Source organism: Ascaphus truei, chromosome 5 (genome assembly GCF_040206685.1).
Source record: "Ascaphus truei isolate aAscTru1 chromosome 5, aAscTru1.hap1, whole genome shotgun sequence".
Lineage (NCBI taxonomy): Eukaryota > Metazoa > Chordata > Amphibia > Anura > Ascaphidae > Ascaphus > Ascaphus truei.
In genome coordinates this window covers 161,407,574-161,429,687 of record NC_134487.1, presented here as the reverse complement: position 1 = coordinate 161,429,687, position 22,114 = coordinate 161,407,574, and the positions used below count along the sequence as shown (strand labels likewise).

The window sequence follows — 22,114 nt, the reverse complement described above, 5'->3', positions numbered from 1 at the left end:
CTGTTCAGCGTTCCAGCAGCTTCATTCATGCGGGATTCCCGCTACTGTTGATGCAGGACTCCTGGTTCAATCTACTACGCTCAAGCATTTTTACTTAATTGTAATTCTTGATATTTCTTTTTTTTATTGATGATAAATTATTGAATACTTACCTCGGTGTGCTTTGCCTTCTTTTCTCTTGTTCGGGTGAGAGAAGACATTACAGTAGGTATCTAACAGGTGTTGAGATCTACAAAGAATCTATAAACAAGAAGTCTTTTAGGAAATTAGTTAACATCTTGCTAAGAGTGAGAATATGCTTTGAGGAAGGTCTATGATCTGTTTGCTATATTTGTTGTCTATTGATATATTAAAATCGCCACTTATAACGGTTTTCCTATATTTTTTGGTACCTGGCAAAACATTCTCAAATTTATTGAGGAAGGCTGATTGACCCTCATTTGGGGCACAGGCAGAAGCTATGGTTACATCAGCACCATATAACTGCCCAACTAAAATATCAGCCCTCGGGATCATATAAAGCAAATAGGGTCTAAAGGGAAAGTCATTTTGCAAGAGAATTGTTTTAATTGCGTATTTAGAGAATATTCTGGTATTTTTGGCTATACAGGGGATGATGTTTTATCCCTAAGAAAGTAACTCTCCTGCAACAGCAAAGTATGATATTTTTAAGTCATCAGGTGTCATGCAACTAAGCATAACACTGCTATTACTTCTGATTGGACATGCAGGGGTTTGAGAGTTTGACACCGTCAGGGCCCTCTGTATAGTCACATAGACAATAGTGAGGCTGCCAGCTTTTTGTGGTAGACCAGCTGAATCACAAGGTACAGAAGTTGCACAATCTGACACGTGGTGGTGTGGGTATTTTTATCAGCAGAGTACAAAGTTTCTGTACACGCTGATAATTGTTCCAACTGATCTAAAGTAATGCTAAAAAGATGCAGTCTCGCTTCTTTGATTTTCAAATACACATTTTGTATTGATATAGGTTGGGCTTTAAACAAAGTTTTTATGAAGGAGAACTGTCTCTGCTCATTAACCCTTGATGCATGATGGAACAATACATTTGCTATTTTATTTGTAGGCTAAAGCAGCTTTATGTGTTTATTTTGGTTCACTATGTTTATAGCTGAGCAGAGTACTACTTCATTTTTCTACTTAAAACAGCTGTTTCCCCCCCAAATGCTATGACCTGTTTTGTTTATATTCCACTGGTATTCATAGTTAACATGGCAACTGTTATTTGCTTAATATTTGTTGTTACAAAATAATACCAAAGTGCTACTCTAGAACTTAGATTGTTTTCCATGACTAAAGACATATGAACTGTAGAATACACACCCAACATATTTTTGTGTCTTCATACCGTATACTGGTGTCTTGCTTTAAAGATTACACAAGAAACAAGCAATTGTATGCAACGCAAAAAAACATCCAGCACAGGTATTGCTGAAAAAGTATTTGACTCATTTGCGTAAGCATAATACATTTAAAATGAAAAGGTAAAATAGCGTTTCAGGGCATGAGCCCGTTCGTCAGATAATGCCTTGCTCTTTGTTTCTTTGCTTTAAAGATTGCTACCATTCCACATTTTTTCTGTATCTTTGGCTTCATCGGTGTACCTGGAACCCCCTCCTCAATCCTCTATGAATGCAGCGCAGGGATTGGCTGAAGCAGACATGTCAACTTTCACTGATTTTTTTTTTTTTTTTTTTAGCATCTTCAACGTAATTCAAAATCGGACACTTTGCCATTAAGATGCTATTTTACGTGCAGAACCACTAAATATTGTTTCTTTGGAGGGTTACCTCTCTGGAGCAGCAAACTATTTAACTTTTTAGTTACCTGTACCCGGGGTATTTATCTTTTTAGTTACCTGTACCCGGGGTATTTATCTTTTTAGTTACCTGTACCAGGGGACCTTCTGGAGTGTTACTACCCCAGTTTTACCACCAATATGTTCTGGGGGAAGATTTGCTGCTGCCATTACTGGAAGCCATTTTTGTATGCTGCCAAGCAGAGGCCACACGTTTTAATATGTCCTGACTTGAGAGTAGGATAAAATGGAGTGGTGGAGATCTCGTAAAATCCATGTTTCAGATACATTCTAAATATAATGTGGTTGAGATTCCTGTGTACCATTTTACGCCTGTATCCTCTAGCTGTTTCAATGTAGCTGTATATTTATTTAGTTGATTATTTATATATCCTGTACCAATGAAGACCATTCCCACCTTTGACCTATTTCTGCCTGCCTGGGAGGTCGTCACTAATTGGCGGAGGCCTGGAATCTTGAACTAATTGGAGCAGCTCAGGGACAGTTGGCATAGTTACTACCAACAAAACATAGATATAACTGGATGCATCACCATTCATAAGGGGAGATTAATTAATTTCCCATATGGGTCATCGCACCGCGTACTATTCAAGTCAATGGCAGTTGACGCTGGATATCCGTGTAATGACCTATGTTGCAGGTTAGAGAATACAGGTGATAGTGTGTTTGTGTGTGCGCCTCCCCAGCAGAGGTGAGTGTGGTGCATGGTAAAGGGTAAATAGTTAAAGTCTGTGAGGATCCCTAGAGATCCACCATACCGGCACAGCAAGAGATAATCACATAAAAGTGGTTTATTGGGTCCAAAATGCACACATATGCCCGACGTTTCGGACACCTGAAGGTTTCCCTGGGGACCGAAACTTTGGGCATATGTGTGCATTTTGGACCCAATAAACCACTTTTAAGTGATAATCTTTTGTGCTGTGCCAGTATATTAGATCTCTAGGGATTCTCACTGACTATATATATATATATATATATATATATATATATATATATATATATATATATATATATATATATATATATATATATATATATATATATATATATATATATATACAGGGCCTGACAAACTGGGCAAAAACCCACTCGCCCTCCTCCCCCTCAAAAGTCAGTCGCCTCCCCCCCAAAACACTCCCTCACCCCCCCCCCCCCCTTCCCCCTCACGACACTTTCCTGTGGCGGGGTCCGACGGCGTGGTGCAGCCTTCTCGGTCTTCTCCCCAGCAAGTCATCTTTTCCCCCTGCAGCTCCAGTTAAAATGGCCGCGCGGCGCCAAATGACGTTGCGTAACGTGGCTCTGCGTGACGTCACGTAGCATCCCATTGCTATGGCAACACAGCGTCATTTGACGCTCCGTGGCCATTTTAACTGGAGCTGCAGGGGGAAAAGATGAATTTGCAGAAGAAGAGGGAGAAGACTGGGTGATGCCGGGGGACGCCGCCCCAGGTAAGCAGTCGACAGCGGCCAAAATACACACGCCTGTGGTGACCGGGCGAGTGCATTTGTCGACTCAGAGAGATAGAAGGAGAGAGACAGAAACAGAATCAGAAATAGCCGGCACTCCAATATAGCTCATTTAGGTAGGTGCATGTCCCACAATAAGTAGATAAACATACGATACCGTTCGCACGGGAATCAGCAGACAGCACTCAGGTTTGTGAAAAATAAACATATATTGTAGAAAAAATGTCAATATGTTTATTTTTCACAAACCTGAGTGCTGTCTGCTGATTCCCGTGCGAACAGTATCGTATGATTATATATATATATATATATATATATATATATATATATATATATATATATATATATATATATATATATATATAGAGTGTTGCCATTAGACGCTATTAGAGGGGGTTACCTTTGCTGGTAATGCATGCTTTATTATTTTTTTATGACATAAGCACCAGGTCATTGTATCATTACAGGAGTGCCAGATATTCATGATTAGTATATAGTGTTGCCAATATGTATTTATGATCTATACAATTGCTTTTTATAAGCACTGAATGTGTTTGTTTTTATATATATATTTCTTAAAATGCATTCTTGTTCATTGCTATTATGAGGCTATGTATTCTATGTACAATTATCTCCAACCAGCCCGCAAATAGCATCATGTGTAGACATTCATGGAGATTGCGCTTGGGCTTTACAAGCAATGCGGAACGGAGAGACTCTATCCCCCTGCCGAAGTCATGTGTTGACGAAATGCGCAGGGACACAGATGGTACAGACGATTGACGTCATCTCGCTTGTGAATGCCTACGAGCCTACGATCAGCTGTATACCGTGCACATTGTGTATATCGTAAGACTGTTACTCTCTCACTGCTACAGTACATGGTAGCCGAGTCTAGCATTGGAATTTGAGCTGCAGTGAATTTCTGGACTCTACTCCGTTACTAGCATCTTGGAGGTCGGACTACATGGTGTGGATTCCCTGCAGATGAGTAATAAGCACCAGAGATACTCTCTCTAAATGCGCATGTTCTAGCGCCTCTTAACCTTTTTATATTTGGCAATAAATATTTTACAGATTTATATGTGCTTCTCTTGTTTCTTTTTTAACAGATTTATGTGGATGCAGGTTATCCCTCAAGAAGCTGCGACCTTGCCCAAGAAAAGATATATCCTTTTTGGAAACTTTTGTTAGTATTGCTGATTAATCCGAATATTATTGCTTATACACTCATATCAAAATATTATCTCATATAGCAACTGCGTTCTGTCTATTGTGTCTATATACAATTTGTAACATAGACAATATTTTATTTTGGTCTTGTATGTCTATTTTGCGCTGATTGTTTTTTCTGTATATATATATATATATATATATATATATATATATATATATATATATATATATAGTTACTCAATGCCCCATACAAATCTCCCAGATGTTGGCATTATGCTGTTACCAATTTGTCATACAGGTACTTTGGTTGTAGGTAGGTCTAACTAGTCAGAGGCTGAGGATTGTCTCAGCTAAGCCAGGTTTTCTTGTTAACGCTCATTACGTAAACACTTGTTTACTGCGTTTTATTTTTTTTGTTACTCTGCTATTTAAACTGTTTTGTTTTCTTTGGTAACTCTTGGAGAGTTATCAAACCTCACCTTGGCCCAGATCCAAAGAAGGGTGCTAAGCTTTAGCATGCATTTACTCCCATTCATATAAATGAGGCATGCTAAAGCGTAGCCCTTTTCTGTGGATCTGGCCCCCTATGTGCTCCGAAGTGGACTTGAGTAGACACTCTCTCCTTGCCAAGTTCTGGACTTAAACGGCTCATATCATTAACTGTGAGATAATACTTGGAACCATGTTATCACAATAGTGTCAACATGTTGTTTACCTGTTTATATGTTCACATTATTCGTTTACGTTATATGAAAATAGCCACAAAAGGGGCTTTATAACTTAATATTTACTTACAATGTTTCTCCTATGAGCTTAGCAACTCTCAAGACAATGTGTTTTGTTTCTGCTATATGTGCATTTTTGTAAAATTCTATATTACTGCTGTCATTGTGTGAAGACTGTCAGTAAAACTATTACACAAAAAATAAATAATGTAGTCATAATGTGACCATATACGTAAATGTATTTTGTTGTTGGATAAATAACATTTGTACACATTTTGCTCCTTAGTCAAAGAATGATAAGTGTACTGTGCTTGTATGTTACATAATAAATATGTTTGTGACCGGTAAGTCTTTAAAACTAAGATGGGGCTGTTTTCCTCTTAGCCTAAGTATGCAAGGTATGCTCTCTGCTTACTGTGTATGGATTACCCCTAGAGACTGCAGTCGTGTCATACCAGCCAGGAAAGGGGGATCTTTTAGGGATGTAGGTTCCCTTAAATAAATCAGAGTACAGCTGTACATGTTTAAGGGTATTGTAAAGACAAAACCATGTGTCTCACCCAGAATCTTGTTTCATGCTCAGCTATGAAACAGGTTATGAAACAAAACATAACATTCATATTGAGCGGGTCATAATGTGCACTAAAGCTCATCATTGTTCAGTGACAGTACAGGAATGAGAGGCACTTGGACACAGGCTCCCCCTTAGGTTAAAACTCTGTAGCTCAGGTTGTACTGGGCTATTACTGGTCTTCCCACTTCTTAGTTAATTAACAATACACTGCACTTTGTTATTTTACCCAAAGGACACGTAAGCTTTCAAGGCCTCACGTCTGATGTTTAGAGGTTATTTTTCTTCCATGTGAAGATATTTTCAGCAACACACGTACACTTCTCCAGACAGGATCAATGTGCTACTGGAAGTATCCCTAAAAAACAATCTGTCATAGAGATTGAAGTATGGTGGTATTTACACACCATACTGTGTACAGTTAGGGTTGCCAGGTGGCTTCTCCAAAAATACTGTACTGGACACAATGGGGAAAGATGCGATACGCTCGACACACACAAACACACACAAGACGCATGCATCCACACACCTCTTTTTCTGCTCTATGCTGTTTCCTCCTTTCCTTGGCCCCACCCCCAGGCTCCTGACAGATCCTCCTGATTGGTTGCATTACCGAGCAGCAGCCAATCAGGATGGAGGAAGCTGCTCAGGCCCTTAGCAAAAGTCCTGCTCACTCCCTGCTCAGGGAAGTCCCGCGGTCCCCCAAGACAGTCAGGTCACTATTTCCAGAAAGGTAATACCGGACACATGTCCATTATTACCTCTAATTGTTTACTGGACAGTGTCCAAATATACAGTATACAGTCGGGTTCAATACTGGACACCTGGCAACCCTGTAAACAGTTTCATAGGAAAATTTTTGATCTTAAACATGGACAGTACAGCGATGTTCTTAAGGCATTCTCACAACATAAGCAATTGAAAATTGGACCCCTAACTTTCCCCTCCTTGTCTGACACAATCAGGATTTCCTGGATCAGGCATTGCATCATCACTTTTTTGTTTTAAACTTAATTTTTATTAACATTTTTAGGGAGAGGTACATTTCAACCAATGTACTCCTGGACCATTAAATCATTTCACCCAGTCACTGCCACTGTGGAATTATTTGTCCAGCATTTAAAAAAGCAATCTCTACATTTTTGGGTCCCCAGAGATGTTATTTACAGTTTCGGGATCCAACTGGTTCTCGAGATACGTACTGGTGTTACTTCGATGGTTTTTCCAGAAGATTTAAGTGACCATCCAATCGGAAGCTGCAACAGATCCCTTTGTGGCTTCCTATCAGCTGGCCAATTTGCTTTTCCTGAAGGGACTTCAGCACCATTCATATCCCCGGTATGTATCTTGAGAATGGTGGGTTTTGCCAGAGCATAAAATAGCGTTGTTCACCTCCGAAGGACCTGCCTGGTTTCCACCAAGTAAAAAGAGGATTGAAGCAGTGGGTCTTTGGAACTGAACTGCATTCATTTCAGCTCCAGGGACCCCCTGCTTCCAGAGATACTTACCTCCATATGTGGTGCTGGTATCTCTGGAGTTTAAATGTCCAGGTACCGCGGGTCAATAGGACGCCCCATCGCATATGTCGTTGCTGCCTATTGGCCAGTGTGACATTTAAACGCCACCATCATGTTAGGCTCACAGTTCCCTGGCCGTATATACTGGCACCCGCTAATGAGGTATCTGCAGCCAGGGGACTGTGTGCCTAACATGATGGTGGCATTTAAATGTCACGCGGGCCAATAGGAAGCATTCATGTCGTCATCCCTTGCATTTTCCCATTGGCCAGCGTAACCTGGACATTTAAACTCCAGAGATACCGGTAAGTATCTCTGGAAGCAGGGGGACCCCAGAGCTGAAATTAACATCGTTCTAGTTCCGGAGACCCCCTGCTTCAATCCTGTAATGGAAAAAAAATTGTGCAGTGCTACATGTTTTGCTGCTTTAACCTACTGAATGGGATGTATTTTGCAAGAGGGGCTTATTACATTATCATGTTTCCATTTTAATGATGTTCAACCACCAACAGGTCCCAGTAACAGTAGCTTCAGCTCCCTCTGCAGTCACTTGCAAAAACACTGGCATTGTTAACTCGCATTAGCATTATTAGCAGCATTACCATAATTTGCGGCACTCACATAATTGGTACCATTAGAATTAAGCATCATTAGCAGCACTAGTATTACTAGTGCAGTCATTCACAGCTAGTGTGTCCCAAAATGTTATAGAGACAAAGTTTAGTGTGCACAAAAAAATGCAAATGTAAAGTTTAAAAAAACAAAAAAAACCTGCAAACATAGTATTTGAAATTATAGTAGTAAACAAACAAAATCTTTTAAATAATTTAGCATATCTGTTACATGGAAAGCTCTGACATACAAGAAATAAGGGAACCACCTGCATTCCATATATAAGTTAAGTGGATGTCCCATTCTGACCAACCCAATATCTCAATATATGATAATTACTGTATTTTAGCTGAAAAAGTATCCTTTTTTCCTGTTTCAGCAATGCCCCCATATCCATCCCAAGCTCTCAAAACGTGGTCAGTAAGTATGGCCCCCAGTTAGCATTTGCATTTCTAACTGGCATTGACATCATCAGGGGCACTAGGTTTAGCATAATCACTGGTGCAGGGGTAGCATCATCACTGGTGCTAGGGGTAGCAACATCCGCAGCATTAGGTGCTGGGGGTAGAATGATTATTGGTGCTAGGGGTAGTATGATCAGTAATACTAGGGGTAGCATGATTATTGGTGCTAGGGGTAGCATAATTATTGGTGCTAGGGGTAGCACCATTAGCAGCCCTGGCATAATAAGGATGAGCTGCACAGGAAATGCCACGTGTACTAAGCGCGCATGCGCGGGGCCGCCCCGGGGCCGGGACTGTGCACTTCCTGCTGCCGGAGCTGTTAGTCAATGATTACTATTATTATTAATCCTGGGCCTGGAGAGGAAGCGGCTGTCACTGCTCCCCGCGGGGTCACCATGAGCGGCTGATCCCCCCCCCCCGGCTCACGGCCCAGAGTGTGGGAGCTGCCCTGTAACACCCGCCGCCGCCGCCGCTGTCCCGTCCCCGCCGCTCGGATCCACCATGTCCAGCGCCGGGTACAACTCGCAAAATGGGGGATCCGGGCCACCCTATAGCAACGGTGAGTGTATATATATGTATAAATATGTTTGTATACATCATCTAGGCTGCTTTGCGTCCTGGAGGTCACGGGGGGGGGGGGGAGGGGGGCGGTATTACTGATCCTATAATGCGGGGGTCCCTGAGAGTGGGTACAGGCGGGTCTGTCTACGCGATGCTGTCTGAGTGCCATGTCTACCCCGCCATCAGCATGTAAGGAGTTAATATGGAGGAGTAGGTGGGCATCATGCATAGTGAGGTGTCTAAAGGCCTTGTGGGTGCTAGGGTGATCCTTGGGGTAAGTGTGGACAGATGGGGGGGTATTGAGGCTCGCCTGTTGACAGGTTGATCAAAGGTCAGAGCAGCGCCTCTACTGGCTGGTGCTAGACAGGGGGAGCAGAAGCTGGGGCTGGTGCTAGACAGGGGGAGCAGAAGCTGGGGCTGGTGCTAGACAGGGGGAGCAGAAGCTGGGGCTGGTGCTAGACAGGGGGAGCAGAAGCTGGGGCTGGTGCTAGACAGGGGGAGCAGAAGCTGGGGCTGGTGCTAGACAGGGGGAGCAGAAGCTGGGGCTGGTGCTAGACAGGGGGAGCAGAAGCTGGGGCTGGTGCTAGACAGGGGGAGCAGAAGCTGGGGCTGGTGCTAGACAGGGGGAGCAGAAGCTGGGGCTGGTGCTAGACAGGGGGAGCAGAAGCTGGGGCTGGTGCTAGACGGGGAGCAGAAGCTGGGGCTGGTGCTAGACAGGGGGAGCAGAAGCTGGGGCTGGTGCTAGACAGGGGGAGCAGAAGCCGGGGCTGGTGCTAGACAGGGGGAGCAGAAGCTGGGGCTGGTGCTAGACAGGGGGAGCAGAAGCTGGGGCTGGTGCTAGACAGGGTGACAGTGGCAGACACTTCCCAGGCCCCAGTTACTGTTCACTGCTGGACTGTCGGGTCATGGGGACTGCCACTGTGTTAAAGTATCCACATATCCGGGTACATGCAGCTCTGTACACTCACTGTGAGGCTCAGGGAATCCCATGGCTGCCCTGTGTCTCCCTATATAATAAAGGCAGTGAGGTGTGAGATGTTCTTTCTTTCCTGGATCATTTGGATAACCGGTTGATGTTGGTAACGGTGACATTTGTCTGTCAATCTCTTCTGCCATGGTGGCAAAATATTCAGTGTAATGGCCCCCCTCCTGCCATACCCCGTGCCTCCCAGACCCCATGCCCCCCACCTCCCAGACCCCACCTGCTGTACTGTCAGGTCTGTGGGACTGCCAGTGATTATCAGAGTAAAGCTCTAGGGGTGCAGGCAGGTGCACGTCACTCTAACTGTGGGTTTCGGGGCAAACCAAGTGTTTATCTGCCGTCAAATGTCTTTGTATCTATGTGAAATGCACTGCAGAGGTTACAGCACTACAGGTGAATACATCCGGATGTGAGGGGTAAATCTCTTCCCTCGTCTTGGTCTGATTCACATGTCCTGGGGGTAAATCAGCCTGACCCGGAACAGTCTCTGTGAGTAGATCTTTGCTCATGTTACAGCAGCACTGCCCCTTATGAAACTGGGGATTGTGCGTTTCCACCTGCAGCTAAAATCCTGCAATATTTATTTCAGAACGTGGATTTCCAAATGAATCCACCTTTATGTGCCCATTATTTTTCAATCCTTTCCTGTGGAATTATTTGGCGCTAGTTTTCCTACATTTCCTTTACTGCATCTGCCATTTAATTGTAATTTAACATTCTGTGGGTTATGGCTCAAGTGTTTTCAATCCTTTTCTGTATTTGTTGACACTATATAGGGTCCTTACTTTTCAGCTGGTTGTACTGTTATGGGTACTATGTGGCTTCCCCTGTCCCGCTCTTCTCTCCCCCCCCACCGAACAGGTTGTGTTTTCAGGATACGGGTAGTCCTCGCTATCCAACGTTTCACTTTACAACGAATGGCATATCCAACGCTTTACAGTGCAACCCTATGGTCCGTTTTTCGAAGCCGGAATGCGTCATCCGACGCTCACCGCCACTGATTAACATGCGACTCACTTTACAACGGTTTCACTGTCCAACGCTACTTCCAGAACGGATTCCGTTGGATAACTGAGGACTGCCTGTATATCCCTGCTTCAGCACAGGGACAGTCAAAGCCTAAGCTGCTGATTGAGCCACCTGTGATGAAGCGGGGATATCCTGAATACCTGATGCATTGGGGGGGGGGGGGGGGTTAAAGGACTGGAGTTGAGAACCCCTGTTTTAGGGCTAATTTCTATATACTCTCTGAAGCGGCAGTTTGAAAAATGAGGCTTTTCATCCAAAAAGGCTTGAATGGCTGCTTTGAAGTACTGTATATAGAATTTGCCTGTTGGGTGGGATTATACTCACGATCCATATAGGTATGATATATAGTTCACTTATTATTTTTTATTTTTTTTAATTTGGGTCACAAACTGTATGTAATGGCTGAAAAGTTGGTGCGTGTATTATACATTTTTGTGCCACTCCTGGCTGCTTGTTTGTGAAATACCTGGAATCCACCCAAGGATCTTCCTAATAAAGTCCTGTTCTAGTTGGGGCCAAAAAAGGTAGTACACAAGTATGTATTTATTAAAGCTGAATTTGATTACATACATTGACACTGCATACTGTGAGCATCTGTTTCCCTTTTTCCAAATTTTATAATCCTCTATTCTTTGTTTTCACTGTTAGTGATTTTTTTTATTATTATTGGTTTGAAGAGTGGTCGCCATTTTGAGTTCCCAGTGTGGCAAAGTGTTTCTTATAGCCAGATTGCAACTAAAGAATTCTGTAAAGTCTTGATTTTTTTTTAATGAATTTTCTATCTCACCAGGCCATTATTATTATTATTATTATTATTATTAGTCTCCTATTTTGTAGGATATCATTTAAAAAGATAAAGATGGAATTCACAATAAAGAAAACGAAAAAAGATTATGGGGGGGGGGGGATATTGCTAGTTCAGTAACACACCAGCTGTGTTACAATAAACCTTTTGCAGTGCTGTGTGTGTGCCATTAAAGTAATACCATATGATTCTTTTATACAAAAGGGGTAAAAGTAAAGCTCCCTTTGAACACAGTTTGTGAAGGGCTATCATGTTCTAGAAGCCACGTAGGTCCCAGAAAGAGTCATCTATTTTGCAGGTTGTGATACTTTTTTAATGGACCAACAAATCGTCCACACAAGGTGTTCTTGTGCATAAACTTTCAGACCCGTGGAAGCGCCCGCTGCGGTCTCGCGCTCACGCACAAGAAAATATTTTACCGTTGGTCCGTTAAAAGGTATCGTGACCGGTGGAAAAATCTTCAAAGGATATGGATCATGAAGCCATGATTTTTTTTTTTTTTTTTTTTTTTAATTCATTATCATCCTTCTTTTAACCCTTTGCTGTGCTGCTGCAGACCTCGCTGTTAGTGAAAATGGGTTAAAGCTCGGAGTTAACATTTTGAAGTTGGAGAGGATCTGGAGTGTAGGAAGTTTAATACTTGCCACTAAACTATTTGAACTGTTCATAATGGGAATACTGACTCCTAAGTAGGGCATTTCCTAGCTGTAAATTCCTATGCCTCGCCTCCGGCATTCAGCTCTTCCAGCTTGCTCGTTGGCGGATAGAAAATGCTGTATCATAGTCATTGTTTTTAAGTGTCTATAAGCTACGTTCTATATTAATAAGGTCTGCGGGTGGGGAGTGGCCTCAAGTTGTGTTGTAAAAGTCAACAGGCTTTAATACACTCAGAGCTATGAATGTGTATACCTCTTTATGGCAGACTGTGCTGTTTGCCTTCTGTGTGCTTTTAGCTGATCATTCTTTTAACCTCCTTGCTGTTAGTAGCCAAGCGGTTAATGCCATATCTTACAATGTAAGGCACATTTACCTGTATTGTATCACACCGGTTGGAGACAGTCCCCACTCCAAGCAAGGCTTGTGTGCTCTGGTGACATGTTAAAGTAAAATACAGTTGTTGCAGCAACTCCTCCAAAAATGGCAACTTTGAATTGCCAAAAAGGCACTTTCCTTTTTGGTAGGGAAGTGATGTAATTGATCCTGCAGCTATATCTTTTGGTTTCAAAATAACACCCTAGTCAGTCTTACCCGGTTCTTCACCGTTCGACATATGAATCACGATCTGTCCAAAGTCGGTGCTATCAACAGGTCAGGCTTTCAAGGCAACTCACCCATGCAACTTGTCTCAGTGATGGTTAAGGGATCTGTTAATTTAGAGATCTTAAGCTACTGGCCAACGGGAGGTCCCAGAGGAACTTGTACCACTGTGCTTTACCTACAACCAGGTGTCTGTCGACTCTTCATAACACTGGAGAGGTCCACGTTGGATATTCTGCCCCCCCCCCCCAAATACAAAGGGGGGACATAGGTCTGGATTCACAAAGCTCCAATGTGAGTTATCGCGCCGCAGTAGCTGCGATAAACTTGAATGTCCGTTAACGTGGTGTTGCAGTGTGATAACCTGCATCGGAGCTTGGTGAAGGCCCCCCAGAGGGGACACGTTTGAGTTCCATTCTGATCAAGTCCTTCACTGAGAAATCTTTCAGTACTTTGCACTCTGTCCTGGAGAAATACTTTAGTAAAACCTGTTTTTGTGGGGAGATTAGAATGGCAGCCATTTTCCAAAAACTGTTTTCAAATTCTCTTAATCGCTGCTATTTTGGCATTTCCTCTCATACCCTCCATTTTACTTTCTTTTTATGATCCTGACAGAAAAGGATAATGATTCCTTTCTAACAGGTTTGGCTGCAGCGCAAGTTGTTTGGAAATCACTGTAGCAACCAGTGAAGACTCCTGGCACGTTTCCGACACCCATCTTCTTCCTGTTACACATGACGAAAGATCTGCCACATGTACAGTGTGTGCAAGCTCCCATGTGGAAATGCATCTTGTATCATATGATTCAGTCACGGCTGATTGCTATTATCCAAATTTGGTTTGATGAGCAGCAGGCCTCTCGAATCCTTCATGATCTTGACGCTTACAACGATTATTTATTTTGTACACCTTTATTTTATCGTGTACTATATATTTTTTTTAATTGTAAGGTGGTTGCTGCGTTGCGTGTTGATTTTAAAGGGGGGCATATTTTGTTAGCAGGTGCATCAGTGTTGTTATGACGCTTGTTCTTTTGTGCAATCTGTATTTTGCACACTTGGAATGAAATTTAAACTAAACTCCATGTCTGTAACTTTTACAGTATGCGGTACAGCCCCCTCTGACTGCCAGTCACTGTGCTTGCGCACCCCCCCCCCCTTTACCTAAAATCCTGCGTCCTTTGACGCATGTTGCTATGGCGGTGCGTCATTTGACGCTATGGCGATGCGTCGCTGAAGACAAGGTAGGACACACTGTAGAGGCCTCACGCGATCCCCCGGCACTTAATTTAAATGCCGTGGGGAAGAGCGCACGGCCTCTGCAACCACTGCGCACCCCTGGGGTACAGGATTACATTAATTACAGGGGTAAATGCTAGACCTAAATGGAAACTGAGAGAAATTTGCATCATTTGAGGTTCCATTATTTTTCTTGTTTTAATATATGCAGCATTTGATTGCTTTTTAAGGAAAGTAATTACCTAAACTGCCGATCTATCCATTCTTCTGTGATCAATTGGCAACGATCTGGCTGTCAGGGCTGCCTGTGAATCTTTCCTGCAGTCGGTGGAACATAGCAACTACAATCTAACCTTATATTACGAATCGTAACAAATTGTGGCTGAGGTGAAAGCTGCAACAAGACGGTCTCCTGCTGGGAGCAGTGCAAGAGAGCTGTTAAGTGGTTGCCAAAGCTCTTGCACTGCTGAGGAGAGGGCAGGCCTCAAACAGGGGTGTGCCAGAACCAACTTCAAAAGAGGAGGGGGGCTGGGACTCTCTAAATGGTTGCTATAGCAACCAAAGGATGCTCTGTACATTAACTCATTTAAAATGGCATTGGAAAACAAAAAAGAAAAATGCTGTGAGTGTTCTCATACTACAGAACTGATTTCTAAAAATAAAAAAAAGGGTTGTCTGTATTGCTGCTTGGTGTGATTTGCCATTATAATGGACAGTCCCACATAGGCAAAAAATAAACTGTAAATAGCTTGTCCAATGTAATTGTCATATTTCGAGTGTCACTCATAAAGTTAAAATGTTATGCGTGTGTCTTGTGACTAATGATTTGTTTTCCCTTGGTTTTGAGTTCTATGAAATTCATACTAGTTGTCATCCATTTATCTCACTAACGGCCTTATAATTGCTTTTATAAATAAATATCAGGAGGAGCCATTTTGAGTGACCGTTAACCTGTGTAGATTTATGTCAGTAAAACAGTCTTAAAGCACAGCACGCCTGTGTGTTTTGTTACTGGAACCAGACACACAATCCATGCAAGCTCTAACCCCAGCACCCACCATATCGTACGCATTTGTGTCAAAAGGAGTGCTACTGGGTGTGATTAATCTGCACCCCCCTGTGCTCCAAGAGCCCATCAGTTCGCAAGATATTTGCACATTTTCCACCAGGCAAAAATTCTTCTCTGGAGTCAAAATGGCCACCAGGTCTGGCGTCACTCTGGCCAACAGAGAGCTGCAACATCATCAGGAGTTAACGTTGTGGCTTTCTATTGATGAGCCTGCGTCCATATTTGTAGTTTTGCCAGAACAAATCCTCCAAGGTATCTGGTAACCAATGAAACAGTAAAAGATAACAAAGATATAGATACTCCCACTTAAAAAAAATTTATTTAAGCTTTGTTGCAAAAATCACCAGTCATTTACATCTAACACATTAAACATAACAATGCAATAAATGGGATAATCCCTCCTAGAATCAATGTATTCCAATATATCAAGCTTCCCCCCCCCCCCCCCCCAAATATGACACCGATACATATTTGTAAAATCAGTCTGTAAAATGGTGAGCGGAGACTTGGGAGAGCTTTCATTCCTTCTGTGTGAAGTCTCTCTGGGTTATAAAAGCGTTTGTACAGCCAGAGTCTCCCCTCTCTGCTCCTCCTTATCTTTATTGTTTCTCTTATAAGGACACGATGGGACAAAGGTGAAAAACGTAATTGACACGTCTCCAAAACAAAAATCAGTTGTGTGTTTTTTTTTTTTTACTCAAGTTATTCTGTGTTCGTCTGTTTCAGCAAAAACTCAAACTCATTAAGGTGCAGTCCCTTCAAGGGACACAGTGAGGCAACGGCCGGACTGGTCTGAGGTTATAGCTTCCATTTAGAGCGGCAACATTCTCTCCTTCTCTTCCCTCCCACCCCCTTTTTTTTTATTGTCCTGCTTTAATGCAGCTGTGCGCAAACTGGGGGGCGCAGGATTTTTCTGGGGGGGGCGGGGGGTGTGGGTGGTTGCGGAGGCTCCGCCCTCTTCCCCAAGGCATTTAAATTAAATGCCAGGGGACCGTGTGGGGCCACTGCAACCTGTACTTACCGGGATTCAGCCAGCTTCTGCTGCCGACAACATGGCGTCAAATGAAGCTGCGGGGTTACATGACCCTCAGCCGGGTCACTTGGGGGGAGGGGCGTGAGCGCAGGGGCCGAGACACGGGGGGTGCAGCCAAAAAACTTTACGCACCCCTGCTTTAATGTATAATTCTACATTCTTGCCTAAACTGGCCATTGTTTGGTGCTCCTGTTATAAATCTGTAACAATCCTGATTACGTACCTAACAAAATGGCCGCCTTTTCAGCTCCAATCAATCTTTCAGTCCGTGTAACTCAGCAGCCACAATGTTTCCTGATATGACTAAAGTGACATTATCTATGTTACAGTTTTACAGCTCAAACGTCTGTGAGCATTGGCAGCAAATTCTCACAAACAGGAGAGTTGCAAACACATTGCACTGCTGGGGAGGTGGCTAACCCTGCTATCGTATCTACCTGCTATATACTATCTGATATGCCTACTACAGAACTGATTTATTCAAATACAAAGAAACATAAGATTTCACGTTTTGCTGCTTTGACATTACATTAAAAATATACTAGAACGGTTCTCTTATTTTTTTTAATTGATTTTTCATAAATGTAAATATTTTATTTTTCAGTAAACTTTTTTATTTTTTAAACGTAAACAATCCAAGCTGTGGTTTAAAATAATTTCAGCTCCGCGGACCCCCTGCTTACGGAGGTACTCGCCTCTGTAGGGGGTGCTGGTAGCTACTCCAGGGTTCACGATATGGCTGCTTTTTAAAGCAATAGGAAGCTATGACCTTACCCGGTGCAGCTTGCAATTGGCCCATGTGACGGATGCTGAAAACTGCAGAGATACCGGCACCAACTTGGGGGGTAAGTATCTCCGAAAGCCAGGGTTCCCCAGAGCCGAAATTAATGGGGTTCAGCTCTGGGGATTTCCTGCTTCAACCCTGTATCAGAAAATTAAGAAGAAACGCCTGGATTGCTCCTATTTAAACATGATAGACGAAACACATTAAAATAATTTACTCATAATTGCAAAGAAATGAGAATAAAGGTGTGTAACAGCAATTTTAATAAGAAAACGTACACTGCATAGTTCTGCTCTTGGAAAACGTACACACTGTTTAACACTTGCAATGATTCGATCATTGTTGTAAATATCTCCCTTTTAATCATCCCGGTAAATAATTTTAGGCCTCTATTTTCTACATATATAATTATATAAAAAATTTTTTTAATGAAATGTTATCAGTATACAAAGGGAATTAGAGCAACAGTCCGACCTGATCTTCTTCTCCTTTTTAAAAAAAAAAAAATGTATTTCTTTTTAAATTACTTTTAGTAGACTGTTACTTTGTTTTATTTTTAGCTTTCAGGGTTTTATCAACATTACAAGTTTATACCATCAAAATGTTATATTTTTTCAGCGTCCAAGAATATCAAAGGATTTGGATTCCTACAACTGTTTTACAGGCAGTGAAAGTTATGTGTGTCATTTCTCAATAAGGGGATATGCATCGTTTCCTTAAAGCAGCAACTCCCCATTTACACGCATCCGCACATCTTCACCCTCCCCGCTGGCATCTAAAAATTCTGCCCGACTCCCATGTATTGTATGCTTTTGCCCACCTCTGTGTATACATCTAGTGCAAATTTTGCGATCTTGCATAAACTCAAAACGATATATAGAGCGTTCCTGTAATCGTATCCTCCTGAAAAGCATTTGCTTTCATTTTGCATTTTGAATTTTTAATATTTTTTTTTGCCATGAATAGAGATGGGGGCTGTGTTGTAAACACCATGAGATAATGTAATCCAAAGATGCAGGTGCAGTATGACATCTAACGTGTTATCTGGATCTCCAGCATCTCCTTGAAAAGATGTTAAGGCTTTGGTCCCGCGGCGCCGCGTGCGCGTTCCTCACCAGCAGGGGTATCCTTCCGAGCCGGTCCCAGTCCCCCCTCGCTGCACGGCTCACAACGCGCTGTGACGCGTCAGCCGCCAGGGGATGCAAGAAAATTGCGATCCCGAGCGGTGACGCGTCACGTGGTGCGCTGATGAGCCTATCAGCGGCGGGGGCGGGAGCTGTCAGAGAGCTTCCTCCACAAGGTGTGTGTGTACACCGGGGGGAGGGATCAGCACGGAGAGGAGGGCATTTGACGGGGGGGGGAGCTGCTTACCTTCCAGCATACAGCTGGCAGCAGCTTCCTTCTGCAGCCCGGGAGACCGACCCCCGCTGCAGCCATCCGCTGGAGGGGGGTGGGGGGGAGGGGTGCTATCGGACGGGAGCAGCAGAGGGCATGTGGGGGGGAGAGTAGCAGAGGGCATGTGGGTGGTCCCTCTGGGAGCCCTCCGCTGAAACCACGCGCTCCCTACAGACCGCATATAGCGGTCAAGTGCCTCTCCACGTGCCGCCTGTCTGCAGTGCGGGCGCGTGGTCTGAGGCAGCGGGGCCTTAGCCTAAGAGTGTACTGTTCAATGATATGACACATTTGCATTCTTTACTTTTGTATTAACACTTGAATATTCGCACTTTTCTATTCATTGGCTGACAATCAGTAACACGTTATCTTAACAATATGCAGAATCTTCATTTACATCAGCGATTTGCAGTCAGGGTTTTGTCACCCTCCGTTTCAGTCGCAATCCTCGGCCTAGGCCGGGTATCAGAAATTATTTACAGAACACAAGGTTTGGGATGGTGAAAATTGGCAGGTTGAAAATGGGAAAATATCTAAATTATAACAAACAATAAAGAGAATGTAAGGTTGTACACAGATGCATTGTCTTGTATGGATTACCATGTTTAGTGTTGATGTTTGGGAATCTAGAAAGGATGAAGCTGTTGGGTGCTGTTTTTTCCCCCCTCTAACTTTAATGGGGGTTAGTAACATTGTACAGAAACTGAATTACCATGAATAAACCTACTGCTTCGGTATGATAGAAAACAAAGGTATCTTAAGAGGCAGTTCCACTTCATCAGTGTGTGGGATGGTGTGCATGCATTTATTCTGCTGTCCAGCTTTTCTGTATGTACAGTAGCAAGTTCAGCAATGGAACAGTTTCCATATGTAGGCAATGAACATGAAAATCCTGCCCATCATGACAAGTAATAGGACATTCTCAGGCTGCATCTCACTTATTTGTGAATGTTTCTAGGATACCAGCTGCCCCACGTACTTGGCAGCACAACTCGAACCTTAACTCTGAGTATTTTGCGTTTTTATTTTTTTGAGATATTTGGTCAAGTATTTCTCTGTCATCACAAGCTCAAGTTGAGGTAGCTCTTGAATAGTTGAATGCAGCGGTGCGTAAACTTTCTGTGCTGCGCCCCCCTGTCGGCTCAGCCCCAGTGCTCGTGCGCCCCCCCTTACCTAGGCACCGGCGTCATGTGACCCAGCGACGTCATTTGAGGTGCGTTGCCATGGCGACGTGTCGCCCGAAGCCAAGGTAAATTACAGAGGCCTCGCATGCTCCCCGGCATTTAATTTAAATGCCTTTTGGGGAAGCGTGAGGCCTCTGTAACAGCTGCCTCCCCCTCCCCTAAAAAGTCTTGTGCACCCCTGGTTTAATGCACAATAGCCGAAACAAAATGCTCGCTCATTCTCATAATTAATGTCTTGTGGTTAGAAGGACCTAAGTCAGGAGAACACACTTATATAATTCATGGGCCCAATTCTTGTTTACTTCAGTAGAGCGGGACTTCCTTACATCCTTCTGTATACTGTATTTGCATGTAAGTGTACATTCTAGGCCCATGTAATCCTGTTTAGGATTATAATCTACAGATTGCACTATAAATGTATCTTGTGGGAGCAAAGGGTTAAGATTTTTGCCACTACATAATTTGTGCCTGCTTATTAATCCTGTGATGACATAGATATGTTAATGGTTTCTTTTTGTTTTTCTTTTCAAGGTCCAGTTCAGAACCAACTGATTTATACACCACAGTCTGTGGGCCAAGGCTACAGTTCTGTTCTCCCCGGCTCTAACCCTCCACAAATGCCAGCCAAGGCTCCTCAGCATGCAGGCTCAGGACTGTATAATTATGGTGGTCCTCAGACTTTTCCACAGTTGGGAAACTATCGGGGACCTGGGCAGGTTCCTAATAGAGCACCTATGGGACCAACACCAGTGGCACCTCCTTCGCATACAGGGTCTTTTCCCAGAATGCCACTTCCCGCTCAGAACTCGATTGGCGTGCCAGCATCTGTTGGTGGAAATGTTCCTGGAGGAAACCCTCCCCAGTCAAACTGGCAATATTTTCCAACTCCCTTGAGTCATGCACAGCCTCAACCTCTGGCGAATCATCATGTGGCCTCCACATCAGGAACTATATTGGGACAGCCATCGTTAATAGGGAATTCAAAGCCACCAACTACTCAGTATGTGGCTCCTCCTGGAGGCCCTCCACTTCAGAACAGTTATACGAGTCCAGGTACAGTCATTTATGAATGTAAAAGCGTGCTTCATTATTAGATCTGAAGGCAATCAATGAGAGCAAAGGCAAACTTCAGTCTATATACATCTGTGATGGAAACAGGGCTAAGGCGTTGTCCCCGCTGGCGCTGAGCGCGCTCATGCTTGGAGAGCTCTCCAAGCATGCGAGCCAGGTGTCCTTAAAATTTTTGCACGCGCTCGCGGGGGGGACGCTGCAGGGGAAGCTGAGCGCGCAAGAAAGTTAAACAAATTTGTTTACCCGAGCGCCGGTGAGCGTGTGTGCCTGCGCATACGCGGGCAGGGACGTGTGTGTGTGTGTGTGTACAATTCACCTCGACAAGCACCGCCCGCTCAGCGCTAGCGGGGACGCAGCCTTAGGACTGTTGGGATAGAGTTGTATTTTATAACCAGTGCAGCTGTTCACACAATGATACAATGTGCAAAACGTGCCCCCCTTAAACTCTGAGGAACACATGTCTGTACAGTATATACTTTTGGGGCATTTTGAGGTTCATTATGTGTAATGCAGACAAACATTTCTTGATCCTCCATTAAATCCATATGAGTGGAGAGTATTGTTACACTGAAAGTTATGTTCTGCAGCGCTGATCAAAATATCCCTCTCTCTTACCGCCCCCCCCCCCCCCCCCCCAGCATGGTATGAATCTGTCCTGACATGCCGCTGTATAATTCACATATATGCCTTTTTGTAAAAAAACAACAAAAAATGACTTGTAGCAGGTTAGCAGAGGCTGCAAAAATGAGGCTGTATATGGCATGGAGGACTGAGTGAGTGTGAGAAGAATTTGAACTGTTGCTTCGGAGCTGAACATCACTGTTCTTAGTTAGGGAGACCTCAGTCTCCTGTTGTGTGCTGGTGTTTCTTCTGCCCTTTTTTGGAAATGAAAAGGGCCACCGTTCAAGCCTCCCTCTAAGGCGCCAATAGGAAGCCGCCTGTCATCACGACCTGAAATTGCTTCCTTTGTATTTGACTGCCCCCACTGCCATCTTTAAATTTAGTTACATTTTTACGCGAAACATAGATCTCCAGATCTGAGGGGTCCCCAGAACCAAGAATAGTGCAGCGAAGCTCTTGAATATCCCCTTCACCCACTTTACCCGTTCCAGTTCTGAAGTGATTTCTCCTATAATCCATGTAATGTCTGGGAACTGCTTAAATACTTCCTTAGGGTGATCAATTCAACTATTCGATTTTACACGTTTCGTGTCATTTGAATTATTACCGAAGATACATATATAAACTTATTTTTTTTCCCTTCAGCAAAATTACTTTAATTTCTGTGGGTGTTTTTTTTTGTTTTTAATCTTCTGCAGTAGATTGTTAGGAGTT

The 22,114-nt window shown here is 43.4% G+C and overlaps 1 protein-coding gene across 1 annotated transcript in view; it reads left to right on the top strand.

Annotated features, from left to right (window-relative positions):
* Positions 1-8,653: 8,653 nt before the first annotated feature.
* The window catches only part of SEC24A (SEC24 homolog A, COPII component), a 63,197-nt gene continuing 49,736 nt past the window's right edge, over positions 8,654-22,114 (top strand). The window contains exons 1-2 of the mRNA XM_075601146.1: positions 8,654-8,933; positions 20,240-20,761. Of these exons, the coding sequence (XP_075457261.1) occupies positions 8,876-8,933; positions 20,240-20,761 (580 nt within the window). The 5' untranslated portion in view covers positions 8,654-8,875. The remainder of the gene's footprint in view (positions 8,934-20,239; positions 20,762-22,114) is intronic.